The sequence below is a fragment of the Salvelinus namaycush genome, chromosome 29, assembly GCF_016432855.1.
Source record: "Salvelinus namaycush isolate Seneca chromosome 29, SaNama_1.0, whole genome shotgun sequence".
In the NCBI taxonomy this organism is placed as follows: Eukaryota; Metazoa; Chordata; class Actinopteri; order Salmoniformes; family Salmonidae; genus Salvelinus; species Salvelinus namaycush.
The window spans coordinates 17,356,991-17,382,045 of record NC_052335.1 but is presented as its reverse complement, the minus strand read 5'-3'; the positions used below and the strand labels follow the sequence as shown (position 1 = coordinate 17,382,045).

The 25,055-nt window shown below is 43.6% G+C and overlaps 1 protein-coding gene across 1 annotated transcript in view; it reads right to left on the bottom strand.

Moving 5' to 3' along the window:
• LOC120023981 (nuclear receptor coactivator 1-like) overlaps positions 1 to 25,055 on the bottom strand; it is a 117,179-nt gene that overhangs the window by 29,763 nt on the left and 62,361 nt on the right. Inside the window, exon 3 of the mRNA XM_038968075.1 lies at positions 6,333 to 6,438. Within this exon, the coding sequence (XP_038824003.1) occupies positions 6,333 to 6,421 (89 nt within the window). The 5' untranslated portion in view covers positions 6,422 to 6,438. The remainder of the gene's footprint in view (positions 1 to 6,332; positions 6,439 to 25,055) is intronic.

The following is a 25,055-nucleotide window of genomic DNA, read 5'->3' as shown; positions in this document are numbered from 1 at the left end:
CTCGGTTAGCGCGCACTGCGCCCGGCCCGCCACAGGAGTCGCTGGAGCGCGATGAGACAAGGATATCCCTACCGGCCAAACCCTCCCTAACCCGGGCGACGCTAAGCCAATTGTGCGTCGCCCCACGGACCTCCCGGTCGCGGCCGGCTGCGACAGAGCCTGGGGGGCCCCATTGTTGAGGGTCAGCGAAGTGGAGATGTTGTTTCCTACCTTCACCACCTGGGGGTGGCCCGTCAGGAACTTCAGGACCCAATTGCACAGGGCGGGATGGAGACCCAGGGTCTCCAGCTTGATGATGAGCTTGGAGGGTACTATGGTGTTGAATGCTGACTGTAGTCAATGAATAGCATTCTTACATAGGCATTATTTTTGTCCTTATGGGATAGGGCAGTGAGCAGTGTGATGGCAATTGTGTCATCTGTGGACCTGTTGGGGCGATATGCAAACTGAAGTGGGTCTAGAGTGGCCGGTAAGGTGGAGGTGATATGATCCTTGACTAGTCTCTCAAAGCACTTCAAGATGACAGAAGTAAATGCTACGGGGCGGTAGTCATTTAGTTCAGTTATCTTTGCCTTCTTGGGTACGGGAACAATGGTAGCCATCTTGAAGCATGTGGGGACAACAGACTGGGATAGGGAGCGATTGAATATGTCCGTAAACACACCAGCCAGCTGGTCTGCACATGTTCTGAGGACGCGACTAGGGATGTCGTCTGGGCCAGCAGCCTTGCGAGGGTTAACATGTTTAAATGTTTTACTCACGTAAACCAAGGAGGAGGGGGGGTGCAGTCCTTGATAGCAGGCCGCGACAGGGGAACTGTATTATCCTCAAAGCGGGCAAAGAAGGTGTTTAGTTTGTCTGGAAGCGTGACGTTGGTGTCCGTGACGTAGCTGGTTTTCTTTTTGTAGTTCGTGATATCCTGTAGACCCTGCCACATACGTTTCGTGTTTGAGCCGTTGAATTGCGACTCCACCTAGGCCCTGTACTGGCATTTTGCTTGTTTGATTGCCTTGCGTAGGGAATAACTACATTGTTTATATTCAGCCATATTCCCAGACCTCTTTCCACCGTTAAATGCGGTGGATCGCGCTTTCAGTTTTGAGCGAATGGCGCCATCAATCCAAGGTTTCTGGTTAGGGTAGGTTTTAATAGTCACAGTGGTACAACATCTCCAATGCACTTCTTTATAAACACATTCACCAAGTCAGCGTATAGGTCGATGTTGTTCTCTGAGGCTGACCGGAACATATTCCAGTCTGGGTGATCAAAATAATCTTGAAGTGTGGCTTCCGATTGGTCGGACCAGCGTTGAATGGTTCGCGTCACTGGTACATCCTGTTTGAGTTTCTGCCTATAAGACGGTAGGAGCAAGATGGCGTCGTGGTCGGATTTGACGAAGGGAGGGCGGGGGAGGGCTTTGTATTCATCGCGGAAGTTGGAGTAGCAGTGGTTGAGGGTATTGCCCATGCGCGTAGCGCAACCAATATGCTGGTAGAATGTAGGTGTCATTGTTGTCAATTTTGCTTTGTTAAAAGCCCCAGTTAAAATAAATGCAGCCTCAGGATATATGGTTTCCAGTTTGCATATAGTCTAGTGAAGTTCCTTGGTGGCCGTCTTGCTGTCTGCTTGAGGGGGAATGTTCACAGCTGTGACTATAACTGACGAGAATTCTCTTGGTAGGTAAAATGGCCGGCATTTGATTGTAAGGAATTCTAAGTCGAGTGAGCAGAAGGACTTTAGTTCCTGTATGTTGTAGAGGTCGACCGATTATGATTTTTCAACGCCGATACCGATACGGATTATTGGAGGACCAAAAAAAGCCAATACCGATTAAATCGGCCGATTTTTTAAAATGAATTTGTAATAACGGCAATTACAACAATACTGAATGAACACTTATTTTAACTTAATATAATACATCAATAAAATCAATTTAGCCTCAAATAAATAATGAAACATGTTCAATTTGGTTTAAATAATGCAAAAACAAGAAGAAAGTAAAAGTGCAATATGTGCCATGTAAGAAAGCTAACGTTTAAGTTCCTTGCTCAGAACACGATGGTGTGGTAACGCGCGTGCAAGCAGTTGCTCCCAACGCATTGCAGCATCCATCGAGAGGCCCTTGCTGCCAAGGGAATGCCTGACTTAAAAGACGTTTTGGACACTACAGTGTATATATATATATATATATTTGTAATAATGACAATTACAAAAATACTGAATGAACAATGAACACTTTTATTTTAACTTAATATAATACATCAATAAAATCAATTTAGTCTCAAATAAATAATGAAACATGTTCAATTTGGTTTAAATAATGCAAAAACACAGTGTTGGAGAAGAAAGTAAAAGTGCAATATGTGCCATGTAAGAAAGCTAACGTTTAAGTTCCTTGCTCAGAACATGAGAACATATGAAAACTGGTGGTTCCTTTTAACATGAGTCTTCAATATTCCCTAGGTAAGAAGTTTTAGGTTGTAGTTATTATAGGAATTATAGGACTATTTCTCTCTATACCATTTGTATTCCATATAACTTTGACTATTGGATGTTCTTATAGGCACTTTAGTATTGCCAGTGTAACAGTATTGCTTCCATCCCTCTCCTCGCCGCTAACTGGGCTCGAACAAGGAACACATCGACAACAGCCACCCTCGAAGCAGCGTTACCCATGCAGAGCAAGGGGAACAACTACTCTAAGTCTCAGAGCGAGTGACGTTTGAAACGCTATTAGCGCGCACCCCGCTAACTAGCTAGCCATTTCACATCGGTTACACCAGCCTAATCTTGGGAGTTGATAGGCTTGAAGCACAGCGAAGAGCTGCTGGCAAAACGCACGAAAAACGCACGACTGCTCTATCAAATCATAGACTTAATTATAAAATAATAACACACAGAAATACGAGCCTTAGGTCATTAATATGGTCGAATCCGGAAACTATCATCTCGAAAACAAAACATTTATTTTTTCAGTGAAATACGGAACCGTTCCGTATTTTATCTAACGGGTGGCATCCATCAGTCTAAATATTCCTGTTACATTGCACAACCTTCAATGTTATGTCATAATTACGTAAATTCTGGCAAATTAGTTCGCAATGAGCCAGGCGGCCCAAACTGTTGCATATACCCTGGCTCTGTGTGCAATGAAAGCAAGAGAAGTGACACAATTTCACCTGATTAATATTGCCTGCTAACCTGGATTTCTTTTAGCTAAATATGCAGGTTTAAAAATATATACTTCTGTGTATTGATTTTAAGAAAGGCATTGATGCATCGTGCTTCTACACCTGCATTGCTTGCTGTTTGGGGTTTTAGGCTGGGTTTCTGTACAGCACTTTGAGATATCAGCTGATGTACGAAGGGCTATATAAATACATTTGATTTGATGTTTATGGTTAGGTACACGTTGGAGCAACGACAGTCCTTTTTCGTGAATGCGGACTGCATCGATAATATGCAACGCAGGACACGCTAGATAAACTAGTAATATCATCAACCATGTGTGGTTATAACTAGTGATGATTGATTGATTGTTTTTTACAAGATACGTTTAATGCTAGCTAGCAACTTACCTTGGCTTCTTACTGCATTCGCGTAACAGGCGGGCTCCTCGTGAGGCAGGTGGTTAGAGTGTTGGACTAGTTAACCGTAAGGTTGCAAGATTGAATCCCTGAGCTGACAAGGTAAAAATCTGTCGTTCTGCCCCTGAACAAGGCAGTTAACCCACCGTTCCTAGGCCGTCATTGAAAATAAGAATGTGTTCTTAACTGACTTGCCTAGATAAATAAAGGTGTAAAAAAGATTTATGAAAACTTGAAATCGGCCCTAATTAATCGCCCATTCTGATTAATCGGTCGACCTCTAGTATGTTGTTATGATTACACCATGAGTCGTTAATCATGAAGCATACACCCCCGCCCTTCCTCTTCCCAGAGAGGGTGTTTATCTCTTTCGGCGCGATGCACGGAGAGCCATGTTTCCGTGAAACAGAATGTTTCAATCTCTGATGTCTCTCTGGAAGGCAACTCTTGTTCGAATTTTGTCTACCTTGTTGTCAAGAGACTGGACATTGGCTAGCAGTATACTTGGGAGCGGTGGGCGATGTGCACGTCTACGGAGCCTGACCAGGTGGCCGCTTCGTCTTCCCCCTCTGCGGAGCCGTCAGTCACAGTGGTCAGGTATTCTGCCACTGTGTATTTGTTAATTCTTTTCAATGTGCCAAGTAATTATCTTTTTGTTTTCTCGTGATTTGGTTGGGTCTATTTATGTTTGTGAACAGAGCCCCAGGACCAACTTGCTTAGGGGACTCTTCTCCAGGTTCATCTTTCTGTAGGTGATGGCTTTGTTATGGAAGGTTTGGGAATCGCTTCCTTTTAGGTGGTTGTAGAATTTAATGGCTCTTTTCTGGATTTTGATAATGAGCGGGTATCATCCTAATTCTGCTTTGCATGCATTATTTCGTGTTTTAAGTTGTACACGGAGGGTATTTTTGCAGAATTCTGCATGCAGTCTCAATTTGGTGTTTGTCCCATTTTGTGAATTATTGGTTGGTGGGCGGACCCTAGACCTCTCTCTCTCTCAGAGACCAGAGACACACAGGGGCGTCTCGTTACCTTGGGGGCCGATCAGAGCTCTCAGGGCCGCTTGGTGGGTGGGCTGGAATCCCGGGCCTGGAGCCAGGCCACAGGGCAGGCATGCTCAAACACACACACACAGGGGAGGCGCATGCATTTACACTCGCACACGTATACACACAGTGGATGCGCTCACATCCACACCCACACTCTAGCAGCAGCCCAGCAGCTAACTGGGTTAGCCTAGCACTGACAGCTGGGAATGACTACTAGCTCTACAATGACCATGTGTGAGATATAAGAGGAATGCAGGGACTGACTACGGATCAGCTTGACCTTCTCTCAAATTCCACCAACGGAAGAATACATTTTTAGCCCGCTGAATCTGAAAGTAAGTTGCAGAAGAAATGTGGTAAACATGATAAAATATATATGAGTGATACTTGAGAAGTGAGGAGGATAGAATGGGATTAATAAGGGCTGTTCTGCTAGCAGTTATTAAAACGGTGTCTTCGGCAATCCCTGGCCCACAGGCTAATATTTGTGTGTGAGGGGGAGTGAGTGCACATATAACTGCTTATATACATATAACTGCTTATATACATATAACTGCGTACAGTAACTATGTGTGAGTGTATGTGTGTCTGTATATGTGAGTGTATGTATGTGTGTGTATTGTATGTATATGCAAGTGAGTGAGTGTTGGAGACGAGAGCACTGAAAGTAGGTCAGTGCATTGCCAAGGCTGCTTGTGCGCAGGCGTGCTGAGTGTGGTGTGTGTAGGGTGTGTGCAGGTCAGGCGATGTGTGGGGTTGCTGTAGAAACAGAAAGGCAGCTCTGTACTGTGCTGTGCTTTACAGTGCTGTTGATCAGACTGCAGTTACATTAGCCTATTGAGGCCTTGTAGAGGAGACCCTAGCTATAACTCAGCAACACAGATCAGCCTGCTCCAGTCCAACACCACAGACACACAATCCTCCTGGGCAACCTACATCCACTAACACAGCGTATGTAGGGCCAAATCAGCACACACTGCCTACTTTCTCAAAATCTTTCAAATTCTTACACAAATCTCCCTTTGACATAACTGCATGATTGCACAAGAATTCAAGTTTAATACGTGTGCGCTAGCAGTGTGCAAGTCAGGTTGAGATTCTGCCCTTACTGTGCTCTTGGCACAAACTCCTATTCCTCAACACCAACAGGGTATGTGAAATATGCGGCCATAGAAGCGGGTAGTGAAAGACCAATATGACATAAGTATGACCCATAGAAAGCAAGTGACAAGTTGCCTGGCTACCCGAACTCCTTGCTCCAACCAAACGCTATGCCACGCCCACGGACGGTAGTTTCTTCTCCGCAATGAGTCTGCATCTGAGTATCTCCCTGACGATTTCTAGAATGGAAATACATTCTAGACCGTCTGATTGGTCCCAGAAATCGATGGGTTGGGCCATAGCCAGAACACCCGTATGAATTCAGTTTTGAGTTGTCAAGCAAGGTGACAATTGACGCGGTGACTGTGTGTTGTGACTGGGGTGGCTATGCAAACACAGATAAACATAAAAGGCCATATCTGTTGGTAGCTAGCTAGGCTATACGTCTGAGAGGATGCTTCTTATTGAGTATGTAGAGTAGTGGAAAGAATTTATGCTTGAAGGACAAGGATCATCATCATCCTCATTGTCCTTCGTTCTGGATGAGAGTGTCTGCTAGTTCTGAGTGACTAACGTGAATGCACTGTGTTCTTACCTCTGGCCTGAGATGTCGCATAGCGAGCCCTTCCTCTTACGAGGCTCTGATGTGGCAGGGTCCAGTGCCCTTTCCCCTACAGCACTCATTCTGAGCTTTAGCACACCTGGGGAGAGAAGAGGACTGAGTCAGAACCAGGTCAGGCATGGGAAGCGAATGGGACCCCTCCGATCACACACACACACCTATCGCTGGCCTAATCAGTGTGCATTTTATCCACCCCCTGACCTTGCCCTGCAGCCCTAACCCAAGCAGGGTTATCGGTAGTGAGTCTGTGCCTGGGGGTTTGATGAGGATTTCTGCGGCTGGCTACTTGGCTGAGGGTCACAGGCATGTACTGTAACTGTAGGGGAGACATACAGCACCACAGATCAAAGATGAAGACTAAGACTGGTTAAATTAAAGAGGCCTGTCCAGTGCAGATTTGTGGCGCTGGAATTCACAGTGATCCATCACAGCTGTTGTTAATGAAAAAGACAAAAAATGTCAACTCATATTTGTGCGTCACACTGACTGGCGTTGGTAAAGAGTCATGGAGTTTATTAGGGGTTTCCATAATGCCCAAATATAGCCCGAAGTGCTGTTATTGCTGAATTTTGTTTAGCTGTGATTGTTTTTCCCCCCTCCTCTATGCTCCACGAGCAGTGCGATGTCTGATTGTGGTTCAACATTAACTATGGTTTGTGTTTGTCTGCAGCCATATATGTACTACGTATATGAGGCTGCAGACACTGTTTGGTCAACCTTTGGTCGACCGTTGTTACAACGTGGTCAGATGGCTGTGTGTGGTTGCCTCCCCACTGGCCCCACAGGATCTGATTTGATCCTTGATTTGCAGAGCACCGCAGGATGCTACCTCTCTCTGTCCCTGCATCAGGTGTTGTCAGTAACTAGCTGTAGCCATGGCAACTAGACACACTCAGGCAAGAGTCTTTCTGTGAGGGAATTCTACACCTCATCTGTCTGACTGAGAAGAACACAGTTCTAAAACATCAGTCTCATGAAAGCATGGATCCTACCTAACCTACATAACATACCGTGGATCATACCTAACCTACATAACATACCATGGATCATACCTAACCGACATAACATACCATGGATCACACCAGTCCTACAGATTGGTAATACAACACATATGTACAGTACACACACACGCACACACCGGGGTTGTGCTCAATTCCGAATTGACTCCCATTCAACTCATGAGTTGAAATTCAAATGGAATGGACGACACCCCACAGGATGTAGAATTTAAGTTTGAGTGACAGGTAGTAGAATTTAAATCAGTGCAATTCAAAGCAATTCCATTCAGTCATAGAACATTAGAGTTTCACTGAATCTGACAGGTCACACTTCCAGATACCAAAGAATATATCACTTCTCTCTAGAAACAATGTTCATATACTTTTCAAATCGAAGTTTATTGGCCGCGTACACAGTTTAGCAGATGTTAGTGGGTGCAGCGAAATGCTTATGTAAGAAATGACACTTAAAAAAAACGAAATACTTCAATGTTGTCTAGGAGCTAGAAACAGGGCAACCGTGTTATCCGACGCCATCTTGAAACTTTTGACCTTAGTGCTTAAAATAGCCAATTATATTTCCACCAACCATTTCATTTGTGTGGCTTCTTTTTGAAGGCTTTAGGGTAAACTTGAGGTTTAAACTAATGCATTCTGGGAAATGTAGTATTTTCCCAATATCGAAAATTATTTAAGTGATTAATGAAATAGAATATTCACATACAGTGCCTTCAGAAACTATTCACACCCTTCGACTTTTTCAAAATGTTGTTGTGTTACAGCCTGAACTTAAAATGGAATAGATTTTGTGTCACTGGCCTACACACAATACAACATAATTTCAAAGTGATAATGTTTTTAGAAATTATTACAAATTAATACAAATTATAAGCTGAAATGTCTTGGGTCAATAAGTATTCAACCCCTTTGTTATGGAAAGCCTAAATAAGTTCAGGAGTAAAAATGTGCTTAACAAGTCACATAATAAGTTGCATATAAGGGCTCACTGTGTGTGCAATGACAGTGTTTAACATTATTTTTTAAATGACTACCTCACCTCTGTACCCCACACAATTATCTGTAAGGTTGGTCCCTCAGTCGAACAGTGAATTTCAAAACACAGAGTCAACCACAAAGACCAGGGAAGTTTTTCAATGCCTCGCAATGAAGGTGTCACCTTATTGGTCTATTAACTAATTTACCACCCTGTGATGGCACCAGTGATGCCAAAACTCCATCTCACCAGAACAGGCTGACATTTCAGGCAGTCGTTACAAACAGATCTTACACTAAAAGGGCATTGTCATTTTCAGTGTCACAGTATTATCCCAACCTCTTCTTATGTTGGATCCCGCAACGCAGTTGGCATCAGTTGCTGGGACTGCTTGTATCTTTCCAGTGATCCTGCCGACCAAGGACGGGTCTGAGGAGCTATTTGGCGTCGCAGCTAGCCTAGCTGCTAGCTAGCCTAACATCAAGCTAGTGAGGTGTTCTTGAACGCAGCCCGCGATGCCAGTGGTATCTCTCTCACGTGAAGGACCTTTTAAGCGAACAAAAAGAGACCTATAAGCAGTTGTTACAACAACAAGAAAATAGTTTCAAGTGTTTTGCCCAAATACTCATGGATTCTACTAATAAAAGAACGGACGACCTGACCAGAGAGGTCCAGGACCTGAAGAACAGTTTGCAGTTCTCCCAGGGTCAGCTCGACAAGTTGAAACAGGAGAACGGCAAGATGACAGCAATCTGTAAGTCATTGAGAGAGGACATCAGTTCTGTGTGTGAATCCATGATAACAATGCCAGATAAATCAGATCTCGAGGGACAATCAAGGCGAAACAACATGGTTGTGGACAGAATTGCAGAATCTCCACATGAGACCTGGGTGGAGTCTGAGGACAAAGTGAGGGAAATTATCTGAGAAATTGAAGATAGACCACAGGAAGTTTGAGGTGGAGTGCGCCCACGGGTTTGGAAAACCCTCCACCGGCCCAGGTGATAGACCCAGGCCGATAGTGGTCAAGTTCCTGAGGTTCAAAGACAAGGTAGCTGTTCTGGAAAGAGCCAAGAACTTGAGAGGAACGTATATCTTCCTAAACGAGGACTATCCTGAAGCTGTGCGCCAGAAGAGGAAAGAACTGATCCCAGCCATGAAAGCTGCCGGAGCACGTGGGGATATTGAGTACATCTGCTACGACAGACTCATTGTCCACCCTCCTTCCCAGAAGCCTGGAAGGGATGAGAGAGCCAAGCCTATGGGATCGTAGCCTCAACCCCACAAACACACCAATTGATTAATGGACTGCTGAATGTATTTTTTTTTTTATCTTGCTTTGTCTGCTCTTTTCAATATTATGTCCATCTCTGATAAGCTACCCAGGAAAGGGCTGAAAATAGCCCATATTAATATGTGTAGCCTTAGAAATAAGGTTCATGAAATCAATAACTTGCTAACATGAGATAACATTCATATATTAGCCATTTGAGACTCATTTAGATAATTAATTTGATGATACATCAGTAGCAATACAAGGATTTAACAACTATAAAAGAGAAAAATGTTTTATGGGGGAGGAGTTGCTGTATACAGTGGGGCAAAAAAGTATTTAGTCAGCCACCAATTGTGCAAGTTCTCCCACTTAAAAAGATGAGAGAGGCCTGTAATTTTCATCATAGGTACACTTCAACTATGACAGACAAAATGAGAAAAAAAAATCCAGAAAATCACATTGTAGGATTTTTAATGAATTTATTTGCAAATTATGGTGGAAAATAAGTATTTGGTAAATAACAAAAGTTTATCTCAATACTTTGTTATATACCCTTTGTTGGCAATGACAGAGGTCAAACGTTTTCTGTAAGTCTTCACAAGGTTTTCACACACTGTTGCTGGTATTTTGGCCCATGCCTCCATGCAGATCTCCTCTAGAGCAGTGATGTTTTGGGGCTGTTGCTGGGCAACACGGACTTTCAACTCCCTCCAAAGATTTTCTATGGGGTTGAGATCTGGAGACTGGCTAGGCCACTCCAGGACCTTGAAATGCTTCTTACGAAGCCACTCCTTCGTTGCCCGGGCGGTGTGTTTGGGATCATTGTCATGCTGAAAGACCCAGCCACGTTTCATCTTCAATGCCCTTGCTGATGGAAGGAGGTTTTCACTCAAAATCTCACCATACATGGCCCCATTCATTCTTTCCTTTACACGGATCAGTCGTCCTGGTCCCTTTGCAGAAAAACAGCCCCAAAGCATGATGTTTCCACCCCCATGCTTCACAGTAGGTATGGTGTTCTTTGGATGCAACTCAGCATTCTTTGTCCTCCAAACACGACGAGTTGAGTTTTTACCAAAAAGTTCTATTTTGGTTTCATCTGACCATATGACATTCTCCCAATCTTCTTCTGGATCACCCAAATGCTCTCTAGCAAACTTCAGACGGGCCTGGACATGTACTGGCTTAAGCAGGGGGACACGTCTGGCACTGCAGGATTTGAGTCCCTGGCGGCGTAGTGTGTTACTAATGGTAGGCTTTGTTACTTTGGTCCCAGCTCTCTGCAGGTCATTCACTAGGTCACCCCGTGTGGTTCTGGGATTTTTGCTCACCGTTCTTGTGATCATTTTGACCCCACGGGGTGAGATCTTGCGTGGAGCCCCAGATCGAGGGAGATTATCAGTGGTCTTGTATGTCTTCCATTTCCTAATAATTGCTCCCACAGTTGATTTCTTCAAACCAAGCTGCTTACCTATTGCAGATTCAGTCTTCCCAGCCTGGTGCAGGTCTACAATTTTGTTTCTGGTGTCCTTTGACAGCTCTTTGGTCTTGGCCATAGTGGAGTTTGGAGTGTGACTGTTTGAGGTTGTGGACAGGTGTCTTTTATACTGATAACAAGTTCAAACAGGTGCCATTAATACAGGTAACGAGTGGAGGACAGAGGAGCCTCTTAAAGAAGAAGTTACAGGTCTGTGAGAGCCAGAAATCTTGCTTGTTTGTAGGTGACCAAATACTTATTTTCCACCATAATTTGCAAATAAATTCATTAAAAATCCTACAATCCTTTTATTTTGGGGTGTTGCTATAGGCCACCAAGTGCTAACAGTCAGTATCTAAATGATATGTGTGAAATGTTTGATCGTGTATGTGATGTAAACAGAGAGGTCTACTTTCTTGGGGACCTGAATATTGACTGGTTTTCCTCTAGCTGTCCAAGAGGAAGCTTCTTACTGTAACCAGTGCCTGTAATCTGGTTCAGGTTATTAATCAACATACCAGGGTGTTTACAAACACTACAGGAACAAGATCATCCACATGTATTGATCACGTTTTACTAATGCTGTAGAACTTTGTTCTAAAGCTGTATCCGTACCCATTGGATGCAGTGATCACAATATAGTGGCTATATCCAGGAAAGCCAAAGTTCCAACAGCTGGGCCTAAAATAGTGTACAAGAGATCATACAAAATATTTTGCTGTGACTGTTATGTGGATGATGTTAAAAATATTTGTTGGTCTGATGTGATTAATGAGGAGCACCAGATACTGCACTTAATGAATTTATGAAATTGCTTCTTCCAATTATTGATAAACATGAACCTATTAAGAAACTGACTGTTAGAACTGTTAAGGCTCAATGGATTGATGAGGAATTGAAAAACTGTATGGTTGAAAGAGATGGGGCAAAAGGAGTGGCTAATAAGTCTGGCTGTACATCTGACTGGCTTACTTACTGTAAATTGAGAAATTATGTGACTAAACTCAACAAAAAGAAGAAGAAACTTCATTATGAAGCCAAGATCAATGATATAAAGAATGATTGAAAAAAGTACTTTAAATGAAATTATGGTCAGAAAGACCAATTCAACTCCATCTTTCATCGAATCAGATTGCTTATTCATCACAAAACCATTTAATATTGCCAATTATTTTTATGATTATTTCATTGGCAAAGCGGGCAAACTTAGGCAGGAAATGGCCACGACAAACAGTGAGCAATGTTATTCATGCATAAAAAACAAATAATGAAATAAAAGCAGTGCAAGATTGAATTTTGTAAGTTAGTGTGGGAGAGGTGGAAAAATTATTGTTAACAATCAATAATGACAAACCTCCTGGCATTGACAACATAGATGGAAAGCTACTGAGGATGGTGGCTGACTCTATAGCCACTCCTATCTGTCATATCTTCAATCTGAGCAGAGAGGAAAGTCTTTGTCCTCAGGCCTGGAGGGAAGCCAAAGTAATTCCGCTACCCAAGAGTGGTAAAGCGGCCTTTACTGGTTCTAACAGCAGACCTATAGGCTTGCTGCCAGCTCTTAGCAAACGGTTGGAAAAAATTGTGTTTGGCCAAATACAATGCTATTTCTCTGTAAACAAATGAACAGACTTTCAGCATGCTTATAGAGAAGGGCACTCAACATGTACTGCACTGACACAAATGACTGATTATTGGTTGAAATAAATTGATAAGAAGATTGTGGGAGCTGTACTGTTAGATTTCAGTGCAGCCTTTGATATTATTGACCATAACTTGTTGTTGAAAAAACGTAAGTGCTATGGCTTTTCGAGCTATGGCTTTTCGAGCTCTGCCATATCGTGGATTCAGAGCTATCTATCTAATAGAACTCAAAGGGTTTTCTTTGATGGAAGCATCTCTAATGTCAAACATGTAAAGTGTGGGGTACCGCAGGGCAGCTCTCTAGGCCCTCTACTCTTTTCTATTTTTACCAATGACCTGCCACTGGCATTAAACAATGCATGTGTGTCCATGTATGCGGATGATTCAACCATATAAACATCAGCAACCACAGCTAATGAAGTCACTGAAACCCTTAACAAAGAGTTGCAGTCTGTTTTGGAATGGGTGGCCAGTAATAAACTGGTCCTGAACATCTGGTCCTACAAATCATTCCTTAAGTGCTAGACCTCAGCTGAATCTGGTAATGAATGGTGTGGCTGTTGAACAAGTTGAGGAGACCAAATTATTTGGCGTTACCTTAGATTGTAAACTGTCATGGTCAAAACATATAGATTCAATGGTTGCAAAGATGGGGAGAGGTCTAGCCGTAATAAAGAGATGCTCTGCTTTTTCGACAACACACTCCAAAAAGCAAGTTCTGCAGGCTCTAGTTTTGTCTAATCTTGATTATTGCCCAGTCATGTGGTCCAGTGCGGCTAGGAAATACTTAGTTAAGCTTCTGCTGGCCCAGAACAGAGGCACTTTTTGCTCTTAATTGTAATCAGAGGGCTGATAAAAATACTATGCATGCCAGTTTCTCTTGGCTAAGAGTTGAGGAGAGACTGACTGCATCACTTCTTCTTTTTATAAGAAACAATGTGTTGAAAATCCCAAATTGTTTGCATAGTCAAATTACACGCAGCTCTGACACACACACTTATCCCAACAGACATGCCACCAAGGGTCTTTTCATAGTCCCCAAATCCAGAACAAATTCAAGAAAAAGTACAGTATTATATAGAGCCCTTATTGCATTGAACTTCCTTCCATCTCATATTGTTAAAAAAAAACAGCAAACCTGGTTTCAAATAACAGATAAAGCAATACCTCGCGGCACAACGCCTCCCCCCTATTTGACCTAGACAGTTTGTGTGTATACATTGATATGTAGGCTACGTGTGCCCTTTTAAAATGTATGTAGTTCTGTCCTTGAGCTGTTCTTTGTAATGATGTTCTATATTATGTAATTCTGTATTATGTTTCATGTTTTGTGTGGACCCCAGGAAGAGAAGCTGCTGCTTTTGCAACAGCTAATGGGGGATCCTAATAAAATACCAAAATACCAATACCTTTTGGTAGAGGGTAAAAAAAAAAAAAAGCAGACATTGACTATCCCTTTGAGCATGGTTAAGTTTTTATTACATTTTTGGATTGTGTATCAATACACCAAGTCATTAAAATGATACAGGCGTCCTTCCTAACTCAGTTGCCGGAGAGGAAGGAAACCACTCAGGGATTTCACCATGAGGCCAATGGCAACTGTAAAACAGTTATGAGTTTAATGGCTGTGATAGGAGAAAACAGAGGATGGATCAACAACATTGTAGTTACTCCACAAAGCTAACCTAAATAACAGAGTGAAAAGAAACTGAATTCTGTACAGAATTAACATATTCCAAAACATGCATTCTGTTTGCAATAATGCACTAAAGTAAAGCTGCAAAAAATGTGGCAAAGAAATTAACTTTTAGTCCTAAATACAAAGCGTTATGTTTGGGGCAAATCCAACACATCACTGAGTACCACTCTTCATATTTTCAAACATGGCGGTGGCTGCATCATGTTATGGTTATGCTTGTCATCGTCAAGAACTGGGACTTTAATAGGATAAAAAGAAACAGAATAGAGCTAAGCACAGGCAAAATCAGAGAGGAGAATATGGTTCAGTCTGTTCTCCACCAGACACGGAGACAAATTCACCATTTCAGCAGGACAATAACCTAAAACATAAGACCAAATATACACTGGAGTTGCTTACCAAGATGATATAAAATGTTTCTGAGTGGCCTAGTTACAGTTTTGACTTAAATCGGCTTGAAAATCTATGGCAAGACTTGAAATTGCCGTCTAGCAATGAACTACAAAAAAACTTGACAGAGCTTGAATTTTTGTTTTTAAGAATAATGTGCAAATATTCAGGTGTGAAAGCTCTGAGGCTTACAGTAATCACTGCCAAAGATGATTCTAATATGTACTGAGTCAGGGGTGGGAATACTTATGTAAATGAGATATTTCTGCATTTAATTTTCAATAAATTAGCAACAATTTCTAAAAACATGTTTTCACTTTGTCATTATGGGGTATTGTGAGTAGATGGGTGAGAAAATCTACTTAATCCATTTTGAATTCAGGCTGTAACAACAAAATGTGGAATAAGTCCAGGGGTATAAATACTTTCTGAAAGCACTGTACATGTTTTGTTTTCCTTGATTATTAATTTTAAGAGTTTGTCATGATAATCAATTGTTTCATCAATATTTTATACGCATGTATATAACGACATGTTTTATGTATATTTGTATGGACTACACCTAATATATAGAATAGAAGAGGCATTTTAATTTCATTGAATTTCACTGAATTCAATTATATTTCCTTGAATTAAAATTGGAATTGCAATTCTGTATACGATTTACTACTTCAATTCAAACTCAAGAATTTAATTGGAATTTGAGGCATTCTCAATTAATTTCTGAACTGAGCACAAGCCTTGCACATACACACATCATTGATATGGCCAGTGTCAACAGCAGCCAGTGCTCTGGTGTATAGTTCAGTGTGTTGCATTCCTGACGGGGGGCCACTGTGACTGGCGTTATTCAGGACCTCTCAGGCCAAGACTCGCCCCCCGTGTCCCCTCCACCACCACCCTCTCCCAGCTCACTCAAGCTTTGATCCAAAGACACCGAAACAAGCCGCTATTGTCACAGCACAGAAACCCAGGGCAGCCGCGCAGCGCGCAGGACGGCCCTAATCCCCACTAGCCTCATTTGCAGCATTTCACCTCGAATCAGAGCCTCCAACACAGGCCAAAATAGCAGCCCCTTACAATTCAACCCAGGCTGGAAAGGTAATACCTTATAAACAGTCCAGCAAATAACACAAACACCTCAGAAGTCAAAACACCAGCACCATAGACAGGCCAAAACAAGACTGCAACTAACTTAAGACACATGCCAAAACACTGCATGCACACACACACATCCACAAACAATAGCGTCAACAGCAACAAAAGCTTCACATCTCACCCTCTGAAATTTCCCTACAGTCCATCCTGCCTTTAGGACAATTTTACAATTTTATTTTACTAGGCAAGTCATTTCAGAACAAATTATTATTTACAATGACGGTCTACCCTGGCCAAACCCTGACCCGGGCGACGCTGGGCCAATTGTGCGCCGCCCTATGGGACTCCCTATCACGGCCGGTTGTGATACAGCCTGGAATTGAACCAGGGTCTGTAGTGATGCCTCTAGTGCATTAGACCACTGCGCCACTCGGGAGCAAAGGCCTAGATGGGCCTTTCCATATGAATGTATGAGACTTATACAGACTGATAGTTTGGTGCCAGTGGTCAATGAGATGATTCTGTTGTCGACCATTATTTAATGAGCACATGTTTACTGTGGTTGGTTCTCTCACACAATGGTCTGCTCAACTTAATGAACCAGATTCTCCAACACAAGCCCCGAGGCCAGCTAAATACGTTTTACATTGAAGCCGAGCATTGAAGCCACATAACAATGGTTTCCAGATATTATAGAAATCTACACTGAAATTAGCATTTGATGTGCAGGCAGCTATAGTTAGGGTCAGCCCAGTCCGCTGAAGCTCATTTTTTAAATTTAACCTTCATTTAACTAGTCACAGCGCAGAGGTTTGAAAACATCTCTGTGTTCTTGCAGTACTGTATCCCTGTGCCATGTTCTTACCTACAGTACTGTATCCCTGTGCCATGTTCTTACCTACAGTACTGTATCCCTGTGCCATGTTCTTACCTACAGTACTGTATCCCTGTGCCATGTTCTTACCTACAGTACTGTATCCCTGTGCAGTGTTCTTACCTACAGTACTGTATCCCTGTGCAGTGTTCTTACCTACAGTACTGTATCCCTGTGCCATGTTCTTACCTACAGTACTGTATCCCTGTGCCATGTTCTTACCTACAGTACTGTATCCCTGTGCAGTGTTCTTACCTACAGTACTGTATCCCTGTGCCATGTTCTTACCTACAGTACTGTATCCCTGTGCAGTGTTCTTACCTACAGTACTGTATCTCTGTGCAGTGTTCTTACCTACAGTACTGTATCCCTGTGCCATGTTCTTACCTACAGTACTGTATCCCTGTGCCATGTTCTTACCTACAGTACTGTATCCCTGTGCAGTGTTCTTACCTACAGTACTGTATCCCTGTGCCATGTTCTTAACTACAGTACTGTATCCCTGTGCAGTGTTCTTACCTACAGTACTGTATCCCTGTGCAGTGTTCTTACCTACAGTACTTTATCCCTGTGCAGTGTTCTTACCTACAGTACTGTATCCCTGTGCCATGTTCTTACCTACAGTACTGTATCCCTGTGCAGTGTTCTTACCTACATTACTGTATCCCTGTGCCATGTTCTTACCTACAGTACTGTATCCCTGTGCAGTGTTCTTACCTACAGTACTGTATCTCTGTGCAGTGTTCTTACCTACAGTACTGTATCCCTGTGCAGTGTTCTTACCTACAGTAATGTATCTCTGTGCAGTGTTCTTACCTACAGTACTGTATCTCTGTGCAGTGTTCTTACCTACAGTACTGTATCCCTGTGCAGTGTTCTTACCTACAGTAATGTATCTCTGTGCAGTGTTATTGTCTACAGTACTGTATCCCTGTGCCGTGTTCTTACCTACAGTACTGTATCCCTGTGCCATGTTCTTGCCTACAGTACTGTATCCCTGTGCCATGTTCTTGTCTACAGTACTGTATCCCTGTGCCATGTTCTTACCTACAGTACTGTATCTCTGTGCCATGTTCTTACCTACAGTACTGTATCCCTGTGCCATGTTCTTACCTACAGTACTGTATCCCTGTGCCATGTTCTTGCCTACAGTACTGTATCCCTGTGCCATGTTCTTGCCTACAGTACTGTATCCCTGTGCCATGTTCTTGTCTACAGTACTGTATCCCTGTGCCATGTTCTTACCTACAGTACTGTATCCCTGTGCCGTGTTCTTACCTACAGTACTGTATCCCTGTGCCGTGTTCTTACCTACAGTACTGTATCCCTGTGCCGTGTTCTTGCCTACAGTACTGTATCCCTGTGCCATGTTCTTGCCTACAGTACTGTATCCCTGTGCCATGTTCTTACCTACAGTACTGTATCCCTGTGCAGTGTTCTTACCTACAGTACTGTATCCCTGTGCCGTGTTCTTGCCTACAGTACTGTATCCCTGTGCCATGTTCTTGCCTACAGTACTGTATCCCTGTGCCATGTTCTTGCCTACAGTACTGTATCCCTGTGCCATGTTCTTACCTACAGTACTGTATCCCCGTGCAGTGTTCTTGTCTACAGTACTGTATCCCCGTGCCATGTTCTTGTCTACAGTACTGTATCCCTGTGCCATGTTCTTGCCTACAGTACTGTATCCCTGTGCCATGTTCTTGCCTACAGTACTGTATCCCTGTGCCATGTTCTTACCTACAGTACTGTATCCCTGTGCCATGTTCTTACCTACAGTACTGTATCCCTGTGCCATGTTCTTACCTACAGTACTGTATCCCTGTGCCATGTTCTTACCTACAGTACTGTATCCCTGTGCCATGTTCTTGCCTACAGTACTGTATCCCTGTGCCATGTTCTTACCTACAGTACTGTATCCCTGTGCCATGTTCTTACCTACAGTACTGTATCCCTGTGCCATGTTCTTACCTACAGTACTGTATCCCTGTGCCATGTTCTTGCCTACAGTACTGTATCCCTGTGCCATGTTCTTACCTACAGTACTGTATCCCTGTGCAGTGTTCTTACCTACAGTACTGTATCCCTGTGCCATGTTCTTACCTACAGTACTGTATCCCTGTGCCACGTTCTTGCCTACAGTACTGTATCCCTGTGCCATGTTCTTACCTACAGTACTGTATCCCTGTGCCATGTTCTTACCTACAGTACTTTATCCCTGTGCCATGTTCTTACCTACAGTACTGTATCCCTGTGCCATGTTCTTGCCTACAGTACTGTATCCCTGTGCCATGTTCTTACCTACAGTACTGTATCCCTGTGCCATGTTCTTACCTACAGTACTGTATCCCTGTGCCATGTTCTTACCTACAGTACTGTATCCCCGTGCCATGTTCTTGCCTACAGTACTGTATCCCCGTGCCATGTTCTTGTCTACAGTACTGTATCCCCGTGCCATGTTCTTACCTACAGTACTGTATCCCCGTGCCGTGTTCTTACCTACAGTACTGTATCCCCGTGCCATGTTCTTACCTACAGTACTGTATCCCCGTGCCATGTTCTTGTCTACAGTACTGTATCCCCGTGCCATGTTCTTACCTACAGTACTGTATCCCCGTGCCATGTTCTTGCCTACAGTACTGTATCCCTGTGCCATGTTCTTGCCTACAGTACTGTATCCCTGTGCAGTGTTCTTACCTACAGTACTGTATCCCTGTGCCATGTTCTTACCTACAGTACTGTATCCCTGTGCCATGTTCTTACCTACAGTACTGTATCCCTGTGCCATGTTCTTACCTACAGTACTGTATCCCTGTGCCATGTTCTTGTCTACAGTACTGTATCCGTGTGCAGTGTTCTTACCTACAGTACTGTATCCCTGTGCAGTGTTCTTACCTACAGTACTGTATCCCTGTGCAGTGTTCTTACCTACAGTAATGTATCCCTGTGCAGTGTTCTTACCTACAGTACTGTATCTCTGTGCAGTGTTCTTACCTACAGTACTGTATCTCTATACTGTGTTCCTACCTACATTACTGTATCCCTGTGCAGTGTTCTTACCTACAGTACTGTATCTCTGTGCAGTGTTCTTACCTACAGTACTGTATCCCTGTGCCATGTTCTTGCCTACAGTACTGTATCCCTGTGCCATGTTCTTGCCTACAGTACTGTATCCCTGTGCCATGTTCTTGCCTACAGTACTGTATCCCCGTGCCATGTTCTTACCTACAGTACTGTATCCCTGTGCAGTGTTCTTACCTACAGTACTGTATCCCTGTGCCATGTTCTTACCTACAGTACTGTATCCCTGTGCCATGTTCTTACCTACAGTACTGTATCCCTGTGCAGTGTTCTTACCTACAGTACTGTATCCCTGTGCCATGTTCTTACCTACAGTACTGTATCCCTGTGCAGTGTTCTTACCTACAGTACTGTATCTCTGTGCAGTGTTCTTACCTACAGTACTGTATCCCTGTGCCATGTTCTTACCTACAGTACTGTATCCCTGTGCCATGTTCTTACCTACAGTACTGTATCCCTGTGCAGTGTTCTTACCTACAGTACTGTATCCCTGTGCCATGTTCTTAACTACAGTACTGTATCCCTGTGCAGTGTTCTTACCTACAGTACTGTATCCCTGTGCAGTGTTCTTACCTACAGTACTTTATCCCTGTGCAGTGTTCTTACCTACAGTACTGTATCCCTGTGCCATGTTCTTACCTACAGTACTGTATCCCTGTGCAGTGTTCTTACCTACATTACTGTATCCCTGTGCCATGTTCTTACCTACAGTACTGTATCCCTGTGCAGTGTTCTTACCTACAGTACTGTATCCCTGTGCAGTGTTCTTACCTATAGTAATGTATCTCTGTGCAGTGTTCTTACCTACAGTACTGTATCCCTGTGCAGTGTTCTTGTCTACAGTACTGTATCCCCGTGCCATGTTCTTGTCTACAGTACTGTATCCCTGTGCCATGTTCTTGCCTACAGTACTGTATCCCTGTGCCATGTTCTTGCCTACAGTACTGTATCCCTGTGCCATGTTCTTACCTACAGTACTGTATCCCTGTGCAGTGTTCTTACCTACAGTACTGTATCTCTGTGCAGTGTTCTTACCTACAGTACTGTATCCCTGTGCAGTGTTCTTACCTACAGTAATGTATCTCTGTGCAGTGTTCTTACCTACAGTACTGTATCTCTGTGCAGTGTTCTTACCTACAGTACTGTATCCCTGTGCAGTGTTCTTACCTACAGTAATGTATCTCTGTGCAGTGTTATTGTCTACAGTACTGTATCCCTGTGCCGTGTTCTTACCTACAGTACTGTATCCCTGTGCCGTGTTCTTACCTACAGTACTGTATCCCTGTGCCATGTTCTTGCCTACAGTACTGTATCCCTGTGCCATGTTCTTGTCTACAGTACTGTATCCCTGTGCCATGTTCTTACCTACAGTACTGTATCTCTGTGCCATGTTCTTACCTACAGTACTGTATCCCTGTGCCATGTTCTTACCTACAGTACTGTATCCCTGTGCCATGTTCTTGCCTACAGTACTGTATCCCTGTGCCATGTTCTTGCCTACAGTACTGTATCCCTGTGCCATGTTCTTGTCTACAGTACTGTATCCCTGTGCCATGTTCTTACCTACAGTACTGTATCCCTGTGCCGTGTTCTTACCTACAGTACTGTATCCCTGTGCCGTGTTCTTACCTACAGTACTGTATCCCTGTGCCGTGTTCTTGCCTACAGTACTGTATCCCTGTGCCATGTTCTTGCCTACAGTACTGTATCCCTGTGCCATGTTCTTACCTACAGTACTGTATCCCTGTGCAGTGTTCTTACCTACAGTACTGTATCCCTGTGCCGTGTTCTTGCCTACAGTACTGTATCCCTGTGCCATGTTCTTGCCTACAGTACTGTATCCCTGTGCCATGTTCTTGCCTACAGTACTGTATCCCTGTGCCATGTTCTTATCTACAGTACTGTATCCCCGTGCAGTGTTCTTGTCTACAGTACTGTATCCCCGTGCCATGTTCTTGTCTACAGTACTGTATCCCTGTGCCATGTTCTTGCCTACAGTACTGTATCCCTGTGCCATGTTCTTGCCTACAGTACTGTATCCCTGTGCCATGTTCTTACCTACAGTACTGTATCCCTGTGCCATGTTCTTACCTACAGTACTGTATCCCTGTGCCATGTTCTTACCTACAGTACTGTATCCCTGTGCCATGTTCTTACCTACAGTACTGTATCCCTGTGCCATGTTCTTGCCTACAGTACTGTATCCCTGTGCCATGTTCTTACCTACAGTACTGTATCCCTGTGCCATGTTCTTACCTACAGTACTGTATCCCTGTGCCATGTTCTTACCTACAGTACTGTATCCCTGTGCCATGTTCTTGCCTACAGTACTGTATCCCTGTGCCATGTTCTTACCTACAGTACTGTATCCCTGTGCAGTGTTCTTACCTACAGTACTGTATCCCTGTGCCATGTTCTTACCTACAGTACTGTATCCCTGTGCCACGTTCTTGCCTACAGTACTGTATCCCTGTGCCATGTTCTTACCTACAGTACTGTATCCCTGTGCCATGTTCTTACCTACAGTACTTTATCCCTGTGCCATGTTCTTACCTACAGTACTGTATCCCTGTGCCATGTTCTTGCCTACAGTACTGTATCCCTGTGCCATGTTCTTACCTACAGTACTGTATCCCTGTGCCATGTTCTTACCTACAGTACTGTATCCCTGTGCCATGTTCTTACCTACAGTACTGTATCCCCGTGCCATGTTCTTGCCTACAGTACTGTATCCCCGTGCCATGTTCTTGTCTACAGTACTGTATCCCCGTGCCATGTTCTTACCTACAGTACTGTATCCCCGTGCCGTGTTCTTACCTACAGTACTGTATCCCCGTGCCATGTTCTTACCTACAGTACTGTATCCCCGTGCCATGTTCTTGTCTACAGTACTGTATCCCCGTGCCATGTTCTTACCTACAGTACTGTATCCCCGTGCCATGTTCTTGCCTACAGTACTGTATCCCTGTGCCATGTTCTTGCCTACAGTACTGTATCCCTGTGCAGTGTTCTTACCTACAGTACTGTATCCCTGTGCCATGTTCTTACCTACAGTACTGTATCCCTGTGCCATGTTCTTACCTACAGTACTGTATCCCTGTGCCATGTTCTTACCTACAGTACTGTATCCCTGTGCCATGTTCTTGTCTACAGTACTGTATCCGTGTGCAGTGTTCTTACCTACAGTACTGTATCCCTGTGCAGTGTTCTTACCTACAGTACTGTATCCCTGTGCAGTGTTCTTACCTACAGTAATGTATCCCTGTGCAGTGTTCTTACCTACAGTACTGTATCTCTGTGCAGTGTTCTTACCTACAGTACTGTATCTCTATACTGTGTTCCTACCTACATTACTGTATCCCTGTGCAGTGTTCTTACCTACAGTACTGTATCTCTGTGCAGTGTTCTTACCTACAGTACTGTATCCCTGTGCCATGTTCTTGCCTACAGTACTGTATCCCTGTGCCATGTTCTTGCCTACAGTACTGTATCCCTGTGCCATGTTCTTGCCTACAGTACTGTATCCCCGTGCCATGTTCTTACCTACAGTACTGTATCCCTGTGCAGTGTTCTTACCTACAGTACTGTATCCCTGTGCCATGTTCTTACCTACAGTACTGTATCCCTGTGCCATGTTCTTACCTACAGTACTGTATCCCTGTGCAGTGTTCTTACCTACAGTACTGTATCCCTGTGCCATGTTCTTACCTACAGTACTGTATCCCTGTGCAGTGTTCTTACCTACAGTACTGTATCTCTGTGCAGTGTTCTTACCTACAGTACTGTATCCCTGTGCCATGTTTCTTACCTACAGTACTGTATCCCTGTGCCATGTTCTTACCTACAGTACTGTATCCCTGTGCAGTGTTCTTACCTACAGTACTGTATCCCTGTGCCATGTTCTTAACTACAGTACTGTATCCCTGTGCAGTGTTCTTACCTACAGTACTGTATCCCTGTGCAGTGTTCTTACCTACAGTACTTTATCCCTGTGCAGTGTTCTTACCTACAGTACTGTATCCCCGTGCCGTGTTCTTACCTACAGTACTGTATCCCCGTGCCATGTTCTTACCTACAGTACTGTATCCCCGTGCCATGTTCTTGTCTACAGTACTGTATCCCCGTGCCATGTTCTTACCTACAGTACTGTATCCCCGTGCCATGTTCTTGCCTACAGTACTGTATCCCTGTGCCATGTTCTTGCCTACAGTACTGTATCCCTGTGCAGTGTTCTTACCTACAGTACTGTATCCCTGTGCCATGTTCTTACCTACAGTACTGTATCCCTGTGCCATGTTCTTACCTACAGTACTGTATCCCGTGCCATGTTCTTACCTACAGTACTGATATCCCTATCCCCTGTGCCATGTTCTTGTCTACAGTACTGTATCCGTGTGCAGTGTTCTTACCTACAGTACTGTATCCCTGTGCGCAGTGTTCTTACCTACAGTACTGTATCCCTGTGCATGTTTCTTACCTACAGTAATGTATCCCTGTGCAGTGTTCTTACCTACAGTACTGTATCCTCTGTGCAGTGTTCTTACCTACAGTACTGTATCTCTATTTACTGTGTTCCTACCTACATTACTGTATCCCTGTGCAGTGTTCTTACCTACTACTGTATCTCTGTGCAGTGTTCTTACCTCACAGTACGTGTATCCCTGTGCCATGTTCTTGCCTACAGTACTGTATCCCTGTGCCATGTTCTTGCTACAGTACTGTATCCCTGTGCCATGTTCTTGCTACAGTATCTGTAATCCCCGTGCCATGTTCTTACCTACAGTCACTGTATCCCTGTGCATTTTCTACCTACAGTACTGTATCCTGTGCCATGTTCTTACCTACAGTACTGTATCCCTGTGCCATGTTCTTACCTACAGTACTGTATCCCTTTCCAAGTGTTCTTACCTACAGTACTGTATCCCTGTGCCATGTTCTTACCTACAGTACTGTATCCCTGTGCCATGTTCTTACCTACAGTACTTACTCTGTGCAGTGTTCTTACCTACAGTACTGTATCCCTGGCCATGTTTCTTACCTACAGTACTGTATCCCTGTGCCATGTTTCTTACCTACAGTAGAAGAAGACGCTGTATCCGCCTTTTTTTTTTTCGCTTGGGCGACCAGGGGCTGTTTGTAGGCATTATTTCTGTTTTTTCCACGCT